This window comes from Pezoporus wallicus, unplaced genomic scaffold, assembly GCF_028554395.1.
Source record: "Pezoporus wallicus isolate ANWC-B61680 ecotype Strahan unplaced genomic scaffold, APGP_CSIRO_Pwel_v1 contig_6401, whole genome shotgun sequence".
NCBI lineage: Eukaryota > Metazoa > Chordata > Aves > Psittaciformes > Psittacidae > Pezoporus > Pezoporus wallicus.
Window position 1 is genome coordinate 4,024,788 of NW_026638608.1, and position 19,961 is coordinate 4,044,748.

A 19,961-nucleotide genomic window follows, 5' to 3' on the forward strand; every position below is an offset into this window, starting at 1 on the left:
ACAACAACCATGGCAAATAAAACCCCAGTCTTTGCACTGAATGCACTCTGTATTCTTTTTCAATAGATTTATACAAAAGAACTCTTTCCACTTTCTTGAAGCTACAGGTACCCAAAGGCTTTTAACAAGCTCCAGTCTGTGGGATTTCAGGGTTGTATTTTCTTTACTTACAATCTCACCCCAGATGTGGCATCACATTCACCCAGGGGGTATCTTCCTTAGGCATTACCCTGCAGAGGTCTTTCAACACTCTTGACCACACGAGGATTAGAACTGAGACTTAGCAGGGAGTGGTGTGAGCAGCAACTGGGTGGCTGCTATTTTTAAACAGCTCCACAACACATCTCCTCCTCTTCCGAATCTGCCCCTGCTCCCAGACCACAGAAAGACAAGGTGAAGGGATAAGCAAGCAAGCAAGCCTTGTTTCATCATTATCATTTGCCTTGCCTACTTGTTTATCACAGTGTATAACAGATCATGGACCAGAACTGCCTCCTCCTCAGCCTCACATCCTGGATACACATCCTGCATAACTTCCCAAGTTAAAGTGATGAGGAAACTTAGATTGGGTGGCCAGGGGAAAACGCTAAACACAAAAGCAGACACCTTGGCTTGGCTTCATGTTCCTGGTTACATCCAGCTCGGCTTTACAGTTTACTAGCCACTGTAAGCATCCAGATGAGGCTAAAACAGACATACAAGAGATTCAACATTCAGGCAGAAGCTATCATTCTATTAGGCAACCAGGATATGAACAAGCCCATTTGTAAGATAGACAAACAAGGTGGCCTGAACTGGTTTATGTCCCTCCAGAGATGGCAAGGCAGGGGTTCGGAAAGTTGTCCATTTCTGTCATGCTGCTGTACTTAAACCAAAACCGTTTAGTATGTGCAATGCCAACAGGGACACTCATAGGAAGCCTTCTGACAGACTGTACAGACCAGAAAACCCATTTTTAGGACACATAACAGGTGAATTTCAATGGCTACCTGGGGCTAGGGAGTCACAGCTCCACAAAACTCCAAAGGCCCACTGTCAAGGGGAACAGTTAAACTCCAGAAGAGCAGAAATGGATCTGCTGACAACACAACTTCAAGCCAGGAGAGGAATGAAAAGCTGCAGCTCTGCCCCATATGGACAGCACTGCAGCCAATTAACACAAGTGTGTTCTAGCATGAAATGATGAGACAACATAATAGCACCAAAACCTTCTTCTATGCAGATCACTTGCAATGAATGAAAGAGCAGTATTTCATAGTTACTAGCTGTCATTTTGATCACAGCAAAACCTCTCCTTCCCCAGACCAGCACTTAAGTGTTTAAACAAGCAGCAAACACAACCACTTCACTGATGTGATCACATGAACTCAAAACAAGATTTGATTTGAATTAACAGTAAAGATACAACTGATTGCATAAACATGCCATACAGAAAGAACAAAGCTATGGAAAAAAATCAAGTGGGTTGATGCTATCACATACCAAACACCTGATGATTTCATTGAACAAACACACTCCCCTTTTCAGATGATATGACACGTGAGCAGCAGTTAATACTTCAAAACTCAGGTATCAAGCCAGCAAAAACTAGTGAACATCTTAACAGTTGCAGGACAGAGGCAGGGATTTTGCAAAGCAGCAGCAAAATCTGTATCTGAAGCTACCACTGATATAGCCAAAGTACAAATGTCAATACCAAATACAGTCAGTTCCAATGAAGAGCGATCCCACTGTTTAGAAGTCCAGCTGTAGAGTCACTTCTGACACTGCCTGAGGTTACATGTCTGTTACTTCTGCTCTACAACGCTGTAGATTCATCTCTTCCAGCTTCAGTAGTGTGGGCTGAAAGCATTCCCTTAGCCACATTCCCAAGGGAAGACCCTCAGCCCATTAGTTACATAAACTGCTTCTATAGTCTTACTCACCTCAGTAGGTCATCTAAATATATGCCCCAAGATTTAAAAACTGCAGTGCAATCAAAGCACTTTTTCGAGAACAGAGGAGCTGACAATTTATGGGCTATTCAGTTTTGCATGCTTTTATCAGGCTAGTTAGTGGAAAGAAAATGCACACATAATTACTTAATCCCATTAAAACAAAGACAAATGACAGCACAAAACTACAGAGCTCAGCACTTTGAGCAATGAAAGCCTCAGAACTAACATTGTAATGAATCATGCAGCCTTATCAGTGTGCAGCTCCTTCCACATCCCTCTGGTATTTTAGCTAAATCAGCATCATGTTTCTTGTATATACCATTCAGCTATATAAAATGGTATCTTTAATAATGAATAGCTACCATAGATTTTCCAAAAGCAGAGTAATCCAAGGTCTCTATTTTCTCAGCGTGGTGATTACATGTCAATTGAACCAAGCAATTAAATTCAGATGCAAACACTAAAAAGTCTTCTGATATTTGGGGAGAAGAGTGGAGCATAAGCAAAAGGCCAACAGAGACAGCACGTGGTCATATGGGTTTGGTTCTTTCCTTTTAATACAGCTACTATGGCCCTCCTGCAGAGTTTGTATTTTGGCTTGTTTGGAGTCCAAGAACTTGGTTTTATCTCCTACTCAATGCATTATGTTAACAGACAAGATGTAACATGTACTCAGTTACCAAAGAGGGAAAGAAAAAGCAAACAAGCATCTACCCTAGAGGATAAATACACAGGTTTGCTGGTAAGTTTACTACTGGGAGTAAATAAAGAAATGGAAGTGTTAAGTGATCGTAAAAGCACACAGAGAACTGAAAACTGAACTCATGTAGGCTCCCATTCAGTTCAAAAGTTACTTCCTCAAAGACAGTAATGGGGGTTTTAAACACATGTATATATGTAATGTATCTACAAGCATTGTGATCTCTTGGTTAGGCTGTTAACACACAAGAATCTGAGTACTTTAGCTTGGGAAGTTACTAAAACACACATCAGCCGTACTGAAGGTGAGGATCACTCTGTGGCACACAGGTGAGGCAGCTGTCTTGGACAGGACATGCAAGCAAACAGTGAGGAGTGCGTATGTGCAGTGTTGGCTCACCACTTCCTTTTGGGCTTACTGAGAAACTTCCATGGGCAGGAACCCTTGTACCAGCAACGGAGGCATTAGGAATCTGAGCATCATCATGGTGTGTTTTCTTTTGAAACTAAGCAGCAAGTCTCACAGGCAAAACATTTTCCTTCCCACTTTCCATACCTTAACTGTGGTTTACAGCAAATTAATACTACAAATATTAGTGCTGACTACAGGCTGGTTAGTTTAGGAAAAAGGGAGAAGGGGATGACGACACTGAGCAAGAATTCTACACACATTTGGGACACTGGGTATCTGTCCAGATGTTGCACATTGCAATGGATAGCTTCTCCAAAGTCTCTCTAGAGAGATCACTGGCACACATTGCTGTTTAGTACTCTCAACTCTAACTCACCTGCTTATTAGCTCCTGAACAAATTATTTCCCCATGAATGGGAAAGGGAACAGACAAGTAGGAGCAGCTCCATTTAGACTCTAAACTTCTCTCAGTCTAAGCTGTACCTCTAAGTGTCTGCAGGGTCTAAGACAGAGGGTTGAAGGATCTTACTTAAGCTGGAAGCACCAATGAACCAGCAGATAAAAGGCAGCAAAAACACTGGTATCACTTCAGGATAACACTTCACATTTTAGTGTGTCCTATTAAATAACCCAGCACCTCACTTAATCCTTTTTCACACTGCTGAATTACAGTATTTCACCCCAAATATGTTCTTTCTGCATATATAACACAATGCTCCAATATACATAAAGAGATAGGGTTCCCCACCTGAAGCTTATGGCAATGTTCAACACGATACATAACACAAAGGTGAACAGCACAAAGGTTTAAATGGCTTGTCAGGCTTGAAATGCAACTGCACTTCCTTTTCCCAGGAGGCAGAATGTACCAGGCTCTTCCACTTCTACTTCCCATTTGTTCTGAAGTGACTTCTACCACAAAAAGGAGATAACTGCCCACAGGAGCCACTGAGGAGCTGCAGCATAGGCATTCTTTCCACTTATTACTCACACAGACAAGGAAAGATCCACCAGGTTCTGAACAACTGCAGCTATTCCTTCTGCAACAATGACAAAAACCTCCTTTTCATAACTGCAAACATGGTGCAGCAATCAAAATGCTTGCTTGTAAAGGAAATCAGCACTGGACTCCCAGCTGAGGGCTGCTAAGGATGGCAACAGAATCCTCAAGTTGTTTTCAGGTTATTGAGAATACAAGGCGAGTCCAAAGTAAAAATAACACATTATCTTTCAGTAAGCCAATTGCACATTAAAGCAAATGTGCAAAACTTCTGTCAAAAACACATATTCCTCTTGATAAGCAGCTTTTTGATGTGGCAGAATTCCCAGGCACATTCGGGTATATCACTGGTAAGAGCAGGATTTTCAGGTAAAGCTTTCATCACTCTATCCCAACCCAAGCTAGCCCAAAATCAGACTCACTGCTGTATCACAGCAGAGAACACCAGCTGGACACAGAAGCCATACTTCCTTTAGAATCACACTGCCCAGTACCATATTATCAGAAGCAGCATCCTTCTCCTACAGAAGAGATGAAGAAAATGAGTGGGGAAACAAACCCCACACACTTCCCCCTCATCTGCCTTTGAGAACACATTTCAGTGAATTTTGTTGACATATAATGCAAAATATTGCACAGAACAAATTTTACTGAACTCAGAAGGGGCCCAGAAATTGACCTTCCATGCCCCCATCGGTTCCTTCCCATCCCCAAACCTCCAGACCCATAAACACATCAGACTGTAGGACCCTCCTGTTCCTCCTGGAGACACAATAATAATGTCCATACTTTGAATCTCTTTAGAGAACTTGAAAGAATTCAAATGAAATTCTTAAAGCCATCCAAGTAAAGGAAAAACCCAACACTGTACAACGATACTTTCATCACAGCTGATGCAAATTTTCCTTTGGCTGTAAAAAAAGGTGTTACTTATCTTTCAGAAAGGACAGAGCAACCCAAATGTCACGGAACAAGCTGAACTATGAAAAATAAATGGTTTCTTGGTAAAAAGAGATTTATTTCCTGGAGTCCTGCTTAAAAACTGTGATACCTGCCACCTTCTCTTCCTCCTTCTGAGACCAGGTTTCCCAGCATGTACTCCTTAATATGGGAACACTTAAGATTTCTCTAGAAATTTCAAGTGCTAGCTTGCACAGAATCCCAGGCTGGTTTGGTTGGAAGGGACCCTAAAGCTCCTCCAGCTCCAGCTCCAACCCCTGCCACAGGCAGGGACCCCTTCCACTGGAGCAGCTTGCTCCAAGCCCCTGTGTCCAACCTGGCCTTGAGCACTGCCAGGGATGGGGCAGCCACAGCTTCTCTGGGCACCCTGTGCCAGTGCCTCAGCACCCTCACAGGGAAGAGCTTCTGCCTCAGAGCTCAGCTCAGTCTCCCCTCTGGCAGGTTAAAGCCATTCCCCTTGGCCTGTCCCTACTTGCTCTAAGGGAATACAAAGACAACTGAGGTGCATTTGTACGACCAAAGGCAACACACCAGTCAATTTTCCAGTATCAAAGAGATCATAGGTGGCTTTGCTACAAGGTAAGCTTAGACTGCTCAGCTGAAAGTGGCAAAATTGAAAGTCTGGTTTGAATCCAGAGGAATGCAGAAGCATTTTGGTACTGTGCCTTTCATCTAGCACGCACTTTTCCTTCAAACTGCTTACACGGTAAGTATAGAAACAAACTCAGTTTACGCCTGCCTCCCTGGGAGCTCCAGTTTCAGCTGTCCTTATGGACTGAGTGCAACACACAGTTTTTTGGGTGTTCTAAACAAACTAATATTTAAGCAACAGCAAAACTCCTCCCTTTTCCTATTGAAATCCACAATTCCCATGGGCAAACAGCAAAAGTAAGAACAAGGCTGAATTTCATGGACTACTCATACTTCTGTACTGTTAGCTCAATTCCTTGGCACTTGCTCCTCCTCTTCACTCCATGGTCACATATTTACGCTATGCTGGTTTGGAGATGACATATTCCAACTTCAGCATCCCCTGGAGTTTCAAACGAGCATTAAGGAACAGACTTCATGTTTCAAACCCCTCCTTCTCAGTGTACCACACTGCTGCTCAGGTTTCATGGCTGATCCCCGACACACGGAACCATAGATCAAATCTTAACACTGCCATACCTATGTCTATTCTACGCATTCAATATTCTTCTAATACGGATTACTGGCAAATCGTCACCTAAGTGCACATGTGTAAGTCCATTCAGGATGAAATTAGTTTCAGAATTGGGGTGTAAGAACTTTGTATCAAGATTTACAACCTTTTAGGGCAACATTCAAATACAGAGAATAACTTTTATATAATGGAAACCATACCTCTCTGAAGAGACCCTACGGCTTAACTTCACAAGAGTCATGTTTCTGTGTTTCCCATTTGCAATTCAGTAGCATCTGCTTGTCACTAGAGGTCCATTCACTAAAAATGGCATTACCAAAGCACAACTGGATGTGAATTTTATTTATCATCATCATTAGTTGAGGGTGGCTTTTCATATGCTTTTGAAGACGAAATGGCCCAGCCAAGCTCCCTCTGTGTTCTCAGGATTACGTGAAAATACCAACATCGGGAATGAGCTCTTTTAATGCAGATTTCACTTCAAGCTAACTCAGATTTACTTCCCACAGTTAACCGAGTTCATTGCACTGGGAGAAAAAGAGATTCCCTGAAGCAAAACACATCAACTACTGTGGATGCTATTGCCCAACACACTGCTGAAAAATAAAAGCTACTGATTGGGTTTTTTCATTCCCCCCTCCCCTTAAAAACACAGTCCTTTAATGACTGTTTAATTCTCCTATAACTGGACTATAACTCCTTTACATGCTGCGCGGCTGCAGCTGCAGCAGAACGTCTCATTTTTCATGGAAAAACCCTCATTACGTGGTTCACCAAGTTGCCTGTGGTAATACATCAATTTTATTTACATTCAGAAGTTGGACTTCAGTTTGGGCTCAACACTCCAGTTAATCCCAAGCACATTTTATACGATAGTTCTCTCAATTCATTAATAATACCCCACTCTAGCTTTTATTTGGAATGGAGCTATTACAATCCTGGTTTGTATTTCCAGCCCCTTCTGTGCACTACCCCTTGTGCGGCACCTTAAACCTATGTGTTTTGCTATGAAGCCCAAGCTTAAGCCAGGCTTACTGCAATGGTTCTGCAACAGAGCCAGTAACAGTCCCCACAGAATGCAGCTATTAACGTTACACAATGAATGTCACTTGTGTTTGCCACAAAAACCACAACAGAAAAACAATAACTATTGGGTGGGCAATAAAACTGACAGATTCATTACTCAGCATTTCAACTATTCCAACTGATCTAAGCTTGTATTTTGAAAGCAGGAAGATGAAAAGGAAAAGATACAGTGTTCAGTAGAGAATTTCTTGGCTTCACCATCCATCAGGGTCTTTCTTTCAGGCTGCTTGCAGAAGGCAGTTTGGTGCAATTAGTTATCTGCTGCAATCAGTAGTAAACCCTTCAAATTTACAAGTATGAAAAGATATAAAATGTAAATTCTTGGTAGAGAAACATAATGGAAAATAGAAAGCACTGGGTTTCTGTATGAAAACTAGATTTCATATAGTTTTATACCCAAGTAGATGTCACTTTTGTTACCTTTTAGACTTGCAGAGTATAAAAAGGGGGCAAAATGCAGTATGACAGAATGGCACATCACTGACTACATTTGATAAAGAACTCAAGAATGCCACAGGTATTCATCTGAGCCTGCTCTCAACACTGATATTCACTGTTAATGCCGAGAGAAAAACCACTGATGAAAAGAAGACTTATGGCAAAGGAAAGTGCAATCTGACATCTACATGGAGACTCCGATTTGATTTTCTTTAAACAAAACCCTAACCAGCTCAGAGCCACAAACCACTTCCCAAATAAAACCAGGGAAGAAGTCGGGGTGGTGGGGGGAATCTTTATTTTGAAAAGAAAACAAAATCAAATGAGGAAATCTTACCCAGACACAGTAAGGTTCTTGTCAACTTCATGTGTATAAAAGGAGTTGGCATTTTCCCATGAAGCAATTCCTTAATCCCAAATGATGGCATAATAACCTCATTTAAGATGCCTCCTGAAAAGAAGAGGTTTATTTGGTCCCAGCTAAACTTCACCTGGCAATCACCGGCCACCAATTAACAGTGTCAAATATAAGGGTCGCAGAGCAATTCTGCAAGCTGAGGAAGTATGAATTCCCTTTCAAATCCATCTTCTTGCCAAAAGAATGGAAAAACTTAACTTTGCTTTCCTGCCTTTGGAAATAATCTCCGCAAGGCAATTAAGAAAATGCAAATGACTTCTCGTATTGAAAGTAATCAAGCCAGAAACAGACTTTTCAGTAACTTAATATTCCAGCAAAGTCTTCTGTCATAGGACCCAACTTGCTAATTCCACTCGTAACTCAAGAACCAGCAATTAACCATTTTCAGATTTCCCTTCAAATTATTAATAAGTGGCACTCAGCTGCTTGATATTCGTAGCTTCTGTTGGAACTGAACGCCTCCCGAAAGGCTCCCATTTCAGCTCCTGAGAGACTCCTTTTACTCCTTCTTTGTGAACTGCTTTCCCCGGCATCAGCTGCCCTCACTCTAAACAACGCTGCGCATGACAATAGTTACGGGGCTTATGTAGTTCTCTAGAGTACATAAAGCACGTTGTTCCAATACACAGTCCGCGCCTGCACACGCTTCAGCTAAGCCTATCAAAGCAGGAAACAAGGAGATAACCCTTTGGGGATTTCAAGGAAGTATCAAAGCCAGCCATAATGCAATTGTGGCAGCAAAACACTCCCTTCTTCCCCACTTTCATGATCTTACAATAGAAGGAAAGATGCAAGAGCACCTTCATTAAAAGCAACACTGTTAGTTTGCATACCCACGGCACACGAAGGGGGGCTTACTCTTGATTTTACACATTGCTTCACACATTTCAGACATGGTGTAGCAGACAGGAACATCTTCACCTTCCTTAATTAACATGTCTCACTACACAGCAGCTAAGAACGTACCTCCTATCTCCTGAAAGAGTTCCCAACTCTTTACAACTGCAGTAAATCAAACACAGCACCTTGAAAGAACCTTAAATAGACTGCTTCAAATTGAAGCTGTAAGTAAAGGACTTTCTACTCCCTTTTTAATCTTCTTTTACATTAGCAGAACAATATAGAAATTACATATTTCTTTCAAAGTTCAAGTAGTTTTTCATCATTTTTTCTCCAACTCCCTAATGAACACTGAAAACCATCATTTACTCAACATTCATAGGTTAAACATATACTTTATTTAGAAGACTAAACTGATAAAATAAACTTTGAAATGTAGAGGTTACCAAGTGAACATCAAGAACCCTACCTGGCTGTAATGAAAACACCTACATGGAGATGTGGGAAGTTACTCCTCTCAGGAAACATCCTGGAGAACACAGCTGACATGCTCTGCTTTGCTGTAAGCAAAAATCAGCTATTTGCAGGTAGAGAAACAACAGAGCAATTCAGCCTGGGCCACCACTCTGTGGTCTCACATGGAACATACAACAAGGCCCTCTTACAGGAAAGTCCTTTTCCTCTCAACATTTATCAGCACATGCAGGATTACAACCACATCAGCCCGATATGCCATGAGCTGAGGCACAGGAATGAACTGCAGCTCCATGTCTTCCCTGCCACAGATCAATATTTAATGCATTTTTAAACTTCCCAAGCCGTGAATGTCGTGAACAATAATATTTGAGGACAGAGTTCCCTAATTAAGTGAACTAATTCAAGCTCATCTACTCTTCAGAAGAGCTTCCCTCAAAATCCTGATGTTCTGTGTGCAATATAGTACCAAGAGTATTAGCATTTCTGGGGGGGGAAGCACCTCCAGCAGTTAATGGGTCAAGAGCACTCTGCCAGACAAGACACAAAACCCAAAGAGTTTGGCTCACAAGAATTCAGCCCACAGATAAATCGTAACCTGACAGATAGCACCTGCCCTTCACAGCCTGCAAAACACAGCTGCACTGAAAGAGCTGTCAATCTGGTCTGTCTGAGGGCAAAAGGGCTTTAAAGTGAATTTTAAGTGGAAATGATTCAGGACTGAACTGCAACTTTCCAGCACTTCAAGGATGACTGTCCCAAGAGCAGCAAAATGCCGGTTATTTTCTCTCAAGGAGCTTTTTGTACTGTTCAGCTGCTATTTTCAAACCACACGACGAAGCGCCTGTCGCAATACAGGGGTTTCATTTCCTGCCACTCATTGCTTAGGCCAGCACCAACGGCCGGAGGGCACAGAGGGGTGTCTGGGCTTCCTCATGGATGCCCAAAGTTCCTCATATTCATTCGTCTTGTCCTTATAGCTTCAGAGAAACACATGTGATGGCAATCCCAAATACCAACCAGAATCAGTGATTTCAGACAAACAAGCACTTAAGTTATAGCATTATAGATTCACAGACTGCTTTGGGTTGGAAGGGACCTTAAAGCTCCTCCAGTTCCAACCCCTGCCACGGGCAGGGACACCTTCCACTAGAGCAGCTTGCTCCAAGCCCCTGTGTCCAACCCGGCCTTGAACACTGCCAGGGATGGGGCAGCCACAGCTTCTCTGGGCACCCTGGGCCAGCGCCTCAGCACCAACTGCATCCTTGTATGCCCAGAGCTTTACTCATTTTGAAGACACAGTCTGACATTCCTTCAGCCTTCCAGGGTCTACCTCTAGGGTCATGCTTACAGTCACCAAAACTACATTCCCAGTTGCACTACAAATCATAATCCCTGCGCTATTCCTAGTAATTCAAGTGTTCTGTACCGCAGATGCAAAGCAGCTGAATATTGCCATAAACTCAATGAGAAGATTACAAGTTCACAGACAAAACTGTCAGACAAAAAGGTTGTGTAAAGTGTCAGACGTGAGGATTCTTTGCAAAAGCAAAGAAGGCAACTCAGGAACAGGCATCACCTGCTGATAATCTGCCTGGAATGCTTGGGGTGCAAGGCAAGGGGTGGGAGGGGAGAAAAATCCCCAGGAGTCAAGTATAAATTGCCTATGGTTCTCCAGATGGTATCTGGCCACCAAATGCAAATGAGATCACTGCAACTTGCAAAATCTACAGCTCCCTGTCAAAAACCCTGCCAGCAGGAAGATACGACCTCCCCTCCACAACATTTTGTCTGGAGAATTTACAAACCCCTATTTTAAGGGGCACAGGTATAGCAGCTGGAACACTTATCGAGCCTCTTCAGGCAGTCATGTCATTAAATAGCATTTACCCTTGAGAAAACAAACTAAAACACTCCCAACTTCGTCCAACTCATTAAACCGCTCCCTATTCTTCTCCCACTCAGTTGGGATTTTCTCCTGTAGCAGTTGGGTTGTTTCACCGGGAACAGAAGAAAGAACTTTCATCTTTCTGTCCATTTAAAATCCAATCGGAATAAAACCCAGCACACAGCAGCTGAGGCTGGCAGCAAAAAGAACTATTGGAGTATGTGCAAGAGACACCCCTATGAAAGCCACAGCCATCCAGCTGATCTGACTGCTTATAACTGAGCTGTAGCTGTGCTGCAAATAACTGGGTTTACTTAATCTCCCATGACAGCATTTAATTATCTACACAGTTTTGGAAAGCTACTACATAAACAACAGTTCCTACTACCTCCTGTTTATAACCGAGTTGTTTTCCCTACGACTGTTTGCAGTTCTTTTATTAAAGGCAGACTGGTGTTTCCAAAAGCATCTATCTTGAACGTTCTCAGCTAAGGCAACCCACACAGCTCCCAGGCAACACTAAGCAGTGCTTCTGAAGGAAAGGCGCAGTTTGCACTTTGTTTAACGGCAGTACTAGATGTCATAAAACAGTATTTGAGTGACTGTTAGAAAAAAAAGCAATAATTCTCATTTAGACCTGAATGCATGAAAGATCAAGACTTGTAGTTAAACCGCCACTAAATATTTATTAGCCTAATGAAAAATTCACTTTTAAAGCCCAAGTCCTAGGCAGGAAAAGAGAAATCCAAACCACTGTGAGCAACTTCACATTGGTGCGAAGTCACGATCTTATCCATAGCCATTATTCCCTAAAGCTCATACATCTCCAGAGATAGGCTCTACCAAGCTGGAAACGTTTCAGATAGACTCGAGTTTCCCACTTGGATTTGTAGTGTCAGAATTCTGGGACTTGTGCTCCTAACTACAAGGACAAACACAAAGCCAAAGCTCTACAGTAATAAACCAACTCCTACAAACCAGACTTTCAGCCCATGCAGCTGATTTCACGACCAGGGTATAGCAAACCATACCCACTATGGTGGCTTGGGGGACAGCAAGTTACTAATGCTTCAGTACGTGTCAGTATGTATCTATGCCCACATGCAAAGTCCCCTCTATTTCCAGGAGCATGTAAACTCAGGAAACTAATTCCAGCTACCAAACATTTCAGTCCTGTGGTCTGTTTATACAATACAAAGCAAAACAACCTTCTTTTGCCTTGCTGCTGCATGAAGCCTTGAACACCATGTCCTCTGCTGTAGCTCAGGGAATCAATGTACATAAATGTCTCAATTCTGGCTGAATGTGATGTTCAATACTTTGTCAATATTGATGTTTGAACTCTAAAAGAGGAGAGCAAGGCAGCCCTATCAGCAGTGAAATTTGTAACACTAACAATTTACACCTCTTTGAAGTATTATCTGGTAAGTCACTACAAACGTTCCAATGTGCTTTCAATATAGAGCAAGTAAACCTATCATCATCGGATTTATACCCATTATAAAAGAATTCCAAACCTTCAGTGGAAGGGAACAGAAAGGGAGAGGACTTCCCAAATTACTGTAGAGTCCTGACATTTAGCAAGAGCTTATTTCTGCTTTCAACTACTACGGACTTCATTGCCTTTAAGGTGTTGCGTGTTGTCCTCCTTTGTCCACCTCCAAACTCAACTTTATGTCCCATCACATCCCTCTGTATAATCTTTTCCTCCCAGACAGGTTTAATTTGAGGGAGCATTGCATATAGGGATCACTCAGTGACACTGCCATTGTACCAGGGTAAATGCACCTCTCCAGTACAGCTGGCTGCAGCGTAGTGCTGTGACACACACCACACTCCACGTTTTCTAGGCTTGTGATACTGCTGCTATTGACATTTGCAAAACAGTGCTCTTGCAGACAACTTTCAGATTTAATTACACTTACAAGGTACTGTATTGAAGGCTCCAGCCCCAGTGCTTCATAAAATACTGGACAATAAGGAAATGGCATCAAAGTGCCGCTACGCTCCACTTGCTACACCCTGTCCCATGCTACACTCAGGCAGGTTCAGCTAGTCATACATTTAAATGCTTCACCTTACCATTACCACTGGAAGTAGCATCATATTGTTGTAACAAAGACATTAGATATAAACAAGCTGTATCAATTTCCAACTGAAAACAGCTAGCACCTGCAACTCCCCTCAAATAAAAAGACACTTAAGTCCCATATACTGCATTTGAAATATTAAATAAACTCCCCCTCACAAAGAGAAAAGCACATGTTATTAAAGCTTTGCTGGGCATGTAGAAATATTACCCATGCCTTCATTCAAAACAGGTGCCTCATTCAAAACAGGTGCCTCATAAAAAATGGATGTTAGTGGAATGGTTTGGTGCAGCACTTCTGAGCAATCTCTTTAATTATACATGATCACACAGCTACCTGCATGAAATACGCCTCAAGATACACAGTGCTGCAGATCTGTGATTTCACAGGGTGCATTACCAAATAAACCATCTGCTGTTCATGAAGTACACGGTCTGTAGGTGGTCAGAACAGAATAACAACCAAGCAAATGAACACACCATAAACCCAGGAGCAAAACTGTGTGGGGTAGAGGTGGGGAGGTAAAGGACAGCTAAAGCACATCTGATGAATACTGTATCTTTGAACTGGAATGCACATTTATCACAAGTAGCCAGTAGGCCTAAAGACTACCAGGATGAAAACTTATTGCAAAACCCTTATTACTGGTTTGGATGGGGAGATTAGTTACTATTATTCTTACTCCAAGATCAGCAAATTTTAGTTGCTTTTACCCAAAACACGAAAGGTAAAACAGGGGTTAAATTCATGCAGTTTAATATAGCAACACTATTGACAAATAGTCTACTCCCAGCAACAATACACCGGTGAAAATAAGTTAATATATAATGGACATAGTCAAATCCAAAAAGGATCACAACACAGTTTTGTATCATTCTAAGGCTGCATACTCTGGAAACACAGAGTACGATCCAAGTTGTGTAAAACTTGGAATCACATAAACTTATCATTGCCACACTTCTGTACCACCTTCCACTTCCTTCCTTTCTTTTATTACATTCAATTGTTGCAACTTGCCTGTATTTACACTCAAATCCCATAGCAATACCAGCATGGCAAGTTCCAGCCCTGCAGATGTACCTGTGGTGCCACGGAGTTCATACCACGCTGCAGCAGAGGGGTTTTATTCCATCAACTACTACCTTATGCCAGAATTCATTGATTATTATCATCCTTTGAACTAGAATTTACTCTGATTTTTACAGCACATCTGAGACTTCACAAAAACCTAAGTCATGATGTCAGGTATAGCTCTAAGTTCATTTCACATTTCATTTTGCACTTTATCTGAGATCACTTGCAACAGAAAAGTCAATTTACAATCTGTTTTCTTCCCCCTTTAGGTCTTAAAACAGAAACTGGGACAAAATCACACATGGTAGCAAGTTACAGCCTTTAATGACAAAGTTCCTTCTTCAATGGGAAAAAGTAGGAATAAATCAAGAAACAAAGCAAGCCAGTAACTTACTGTGCAGCTCACGATGTATCACATCCACAAGATTGGGTTCATCTCCCCACCAGAATATCCATAGCTCCTTACAGTCCGGTTTGACGTCCCGGCGCCACACGCAGAGCAAGTTGGCCTGCAGGCAGCGGATGAAGCTGAGCAGAATTGGATCATCCTGTGCTGGGGCTGAAATGATAGGGCCACAGTCCCCATGACCTTCAAAGTTGTACCTACGCCATTTGATGCCTGTGAGTTCAGCCTGTGGGGAGGAAAAAAAGCACTTTGAGTTATATTCATTGTACAGATGTTTCATTTTCAGTGTTTAATTCCTAGAATTGAGCTCTAAGCAGCCAGTTACTCCTTTTCCCTATTCTCCCAGTTCCCAAGAACTCCTATTCCCACATTTTCCTCTCCCCCCCCCCCACCCCCAAGGAATAAAAATGTTAGAACAAACCTGCCTTACACATGCATTTAGGTATTTTACCCCAATTTGACTCACTTCCAGCAGATTCATTCATTTCTGATCTTACTGTTATCTTACTAGGATCTTACAAATTAGAAGGAACACCACAAACAAGCCAACAGGGAGAGGGAGTAAGGCCCATTCCCTACGTGCTGTTTGGTTATGAGGCGAGTGCAATGTCAGGCTAAAAGCTGACCACTTGAAAGCCACAAAGAGTACTATGGGATGTAAGAAAACAAGTGACTTGGTGCAGATGGTGAAATCCAGTTCCACACTGTCCTGTTAGGTTTACCAGACATGCTTTTTATTTCACTCAAATGAACTAAAGCAGAATAAGGAATGCTGCTGTTTCCTGTCTCTCGAGCAGACAGAACTCTGTTATCAACCATCAAGGAATGAGAACAGGAAAATGGCTACTCGGATATTTGGGAAAGATTTTCTTCTACACAGGCTGCAAAACCTGAAGGAATGTAGGTACAGTGGAACTAAGCAATTGCCAGGAAGAAGCTGATGAAGTACTGAACCCATGAAAAAGCTGCAGCTACAACCAGGTCAGCAATGGTTCCAATTTATTTTGTTGCTTTTCACCTTTAACGGCAGATACTCACAGCTGTCACATCCCGTTTCCCTTCTTCTCTGTGATGCCCAGACTGCTGCCTTTTCATCTATTTCCATTACCAGCCCATCACACTCTTCCTTGCCCCCCCCCAACCCCTGCCTGGATTCACCTCCAGCTTTAACTCCACTCCCAGTTTGCCCTGTGACTGGTGCTTCACCCTCATCACCCTCCACCAGCTCTTGGAGCCTACCCAAGGGACAAGGGGGAAGATGCATGTGGCTTTTAGTCTAGCTAGCATGAGGATCATTACCAGACACAGAAAGCAGTAGGTCTATAGCCTGTGTTCACACTGGGCTTGTGTTCTGCTTTCTAACCCTTGTTACCATGCTCTTGCTCCTGTTATTCCCTCTAATGCTTCATTGACAGTATTCACACCCTCACTTTGCTGCTCAGCAATAGCCAATGTGCTCAGCTCTCAAGTGGAAAAGCCAGCTGGTCCACAGCAACAACGTGCAAAAATCACAAAGTACCTCCAAGAAAGAGTGCATTTTTACTCCTAAAGACAGTAAGAGACTAACATCACAAATTCCTCCCCTTTGCATCATCTGCACAAGGACATTTAACCTACTGGCTGTCACTGCTTTTCCAAAATGCACCCTATGTGTCGCATACAGAAGGATCTCCCTTCTCAAGTCCGCTAACTTGATTCAGAAGTTTAACCTCTACAGTCTACTTTTCTTCACCACAGTAACTGGCAGTAGGCTGTGACTTGTTCAAGAGCTAGCTGCTTCACTGCTGAGGAGCTAAAGGTGACATTCAGCACACCAACAACACATGCAAAATACACCTGTATTTGTTTGATCTTATAAATGTATCCCCTAAAACAGTTTCACCTCACTCTGCCTCTGTATTGCCCAGCACAGCAGGGTTCTGGCCATGACTAATGTTCCTGTGCCTCAAGGGTTATTTCTCCAAATACTGATTATCCAGATTCCCTCTGAAGAGGCCTCACTGGGCACACAGGAATACAGTAGTTGAGCTCTACAGGGAAAGGCTGCTGCAGGGTGCTGGAATACCTCACACAGCACATCATACTCTAGGAGAAAGTACTCACACATGCTCCTTCGAAACATGTACATCTGTTCTACAGGCTTCTCTATCTATAGCTTGGGAAAGGAACGTGCAGAGTTTGAGATAGTATAATGAAACACCAGAGATCAGTGCCAGCACAGGCAACCTAGGAATAAAATCATGTTACATGTTTATGTCATAATCAAGTAGGAACATCTGGTAAGTCTCCATGTGGGACAGGAGGATGACAAAGACAAAACCAAAAACTCCAATGGAACAAAAAGGGTTACTCAACTTGATCAACACAGCAACAACTAGAGATTAGCTGTCTCAAAGAGCAAACAAGCTCTTGCAGCTTTCTGGCAGCTCCGAGGTATCAACCCATAACGTCCCATCCATATGATGGATGAAATATAGTCAAGAAAGGCACAGGGAAATCATCAGAGATGCATCCAATTTAACTCTACACTAATGAACTTCTGGAGTGTCTAATTGCACAGTCTGTGAGGAATGGCAAACTACCAGAGCTGGCCTGGATCACCAGTGAGCACCCACCCAGAAAGTGACTCCTAACACAAAGGCAAGACAAGTGCTGGGGATTTTGGACTTAGTAGCATGATAAAATTAGATCTCTCACATCATTTCCCAGTCAAAGGTGCAGAGATATGGCTCAGTGCATTTGTATGCCCCATCCCTGGCAGTGCTCAAGGCCAGGTTGGACACAGGGGCTTGGAGCAAGCTGCTCTAGTGGAAGGGGTCCCTGCCCGTGGCAGGGGTTGGAGCTGGGTGAGCTTTAAGGGCCCTTCCAACCCAAACCAGACTGGGATTCTACATCTGCATCTACTTAAAAATTTAATAGATAAGCAACAATACTAATCCCTTAGAACTTCTCAATGTAGTCCTCATGTTAAAACTGAATTCAGAAGATCTGAGTCCAGAAGTAGTACACATGAGTGCACCAGGAACACTTACATATATTCTAGGCCTCTACAGATGCTTCATGTAAAGTATTTAACATGTTATAGGGAAAGTATCCACATCCACATGGATTATTTTTAAATCCATTGATTTAAACAACCATCAGTAGTTTTAAAAGGCCTTAATCTATAACAGGGTTTTTACAGGCAAGACAGCCACAGCCTGTGGTTCTGCTGACTGTACTGAAGAGCTAAGATCAGTTTCATTTATGCTCGATCAGCAGTGAACACAAGCTGCTACCAAAACAGGAGCCTCTTCCGCATCCCCAGCCATGCATTCCCATCTCCCAGTCCAACATCACATCTAGTGATCAGGCAATCATCAGGTGAATCAATCAGCTCACCAAGTTAAAGATGAGAAACAAAAAGGAAAGTGTTTATCATCAGCCCACTGACAGCTTCCCCTGCAGCCACGTACTCACCACTGCAGGCAGTAGAGCTGGAGAGAGAACACACAGCTCAGAGCAGTGAGTGGGATCTTCCCTGTCAGTGACAGCTCCCATCAGATAAAACAGAACATTAAACTGCACACAGAGACTGTTGTTAACGTACACTATGTACGCTTCAAACCAACACAGGCGAGCACTGGTGCCAACAGTAGTCCTGGACCGGCCTGCCTTCCCTCCATCACTCACTCCTGCCATAACCAGTGCTCCCACTCAGCAGGAGTGCTGCTGTTTGTACAGATTCAGACTGAGATTAACTGACTGGACATCGGAAGGCTAATATAAAACAGGTTTATTTCCTCTTCTCACATCAGTCCCCAAACCTCATTCATTAAACAGCCAGAGATGCTTGCACCAGTAAGACAGAGAACAGCAAAGCAGGTCAGGGAGGGCAGAGCTGCTCCTTTTAGTAAGGCTACTGGTTTTAAAGCAGCCTGAAATGCTCACTGAGATAGAGACCAACATTGCCAATCCCAGGACAACACCATAAACAGGCTGGCTTACTCACAACTGCTTAGAAATGAATGCAGAACAAAGCAATCCTCTTGCCAGGTGATGTAATCTACTGTGTCCCTTGCATCTTTTCCCATATGCATAGTCTTGGCTTATTGTGGTTGCTACAATTTCTTAACACCAAAAAGCCTGACAAAAAGAGGAATTTACAAATACTTACGATTAAGCAACTATGTTAGTAAACCATACATTAATACTGTGAGTGCTGACACCCTCAAACAGGATGCCCAGAGAAGCCATGGCCGTCCCATTTCTGACCATGTTCAAGGCCAGGTTGGAGGGGGCTTGGAACTGGATGAGCTTTAAGGTCCTTTCCAACCCAAACTATTCTATGATTCAATGATTCTGTGATTAAGCAAAAGATTCTTGCTTCGGTTTATAGGAAACATATGTCTTGGAGGACTATGCTGTGAAGAGTTCAACTTTCCATATAAGAGGGACTTTCTATAAGTACTTTTTTCTAAATCCAGTTAACTGCAATTGGAGCACAGAAGAAACTGCTTGTAGCCTGCCTGTTCTAAATGCACTGGGCCAAGCCTGAAAGGAAGCAGAGAAATCAGATCTCTGTGGCTAACAGAAATGCCCAAAATCTTTACTAACATTCAACTTTGGACAGTAAAATTCCCAAGACACATTAACATCCATTTCTGATGTATCCAAAAGCAGGCATCAGAGTAGAAGAGTATGTTCAAACCCAAAATTCCATGTAGGCATCCAAAACCATCCAAAACACACCTAAGAAATAGTCATCAGTGGTAAAACACCCCCAGGCCAATGCTTTCATTCAAAAACATGGCCACAGAATGTCATACACAGCCCTTCAAGAAGGAGCTCTGACACAGGGTCCTCTCCTCCTAGGTCTTAACACAGTTACACTCTGCAGAGAAACAAACTGAGTATTCAAACCAATGCACACACGCAAGAGACAGAGAAAGCAAATTAGCACTTTCTTTTACAGCCATTAATCTGCTGCCCTAAATACAGACACCTTCACATGTAGCTGCAACAGCTGAGGGCTGTAACCAGTTTAACTCCAGGACAACATCCAGAACTGCGAATTCCTAGGAGAGAAAACACT

The 19,961-nt window shown here is 42.7% G+C and overlaps 1 protein-coding gene across 1 annotated transcript in view; it reads right to left on the reverse strand.

Moving 5' to 3' along the window:
- MED13L (mediator complex subunit 13L) overlaps positions 1-19,961 on the reverse strand; it is a 185,786-nt gene that overhangs the window by 151,141 nt on the left and 14,684 nt on the right. Inside the window, exon 2 of the mRNA XM_057411295.1 lies at positions 14,876-15,113. Within this exon, the coding sequence (XP_057267278.1) occupies positions 14,876-15,113 (238 nt within the window). The remainder of the gene's footprint in view (positions 1-14,875; positions 15,114-19,961) is intronic.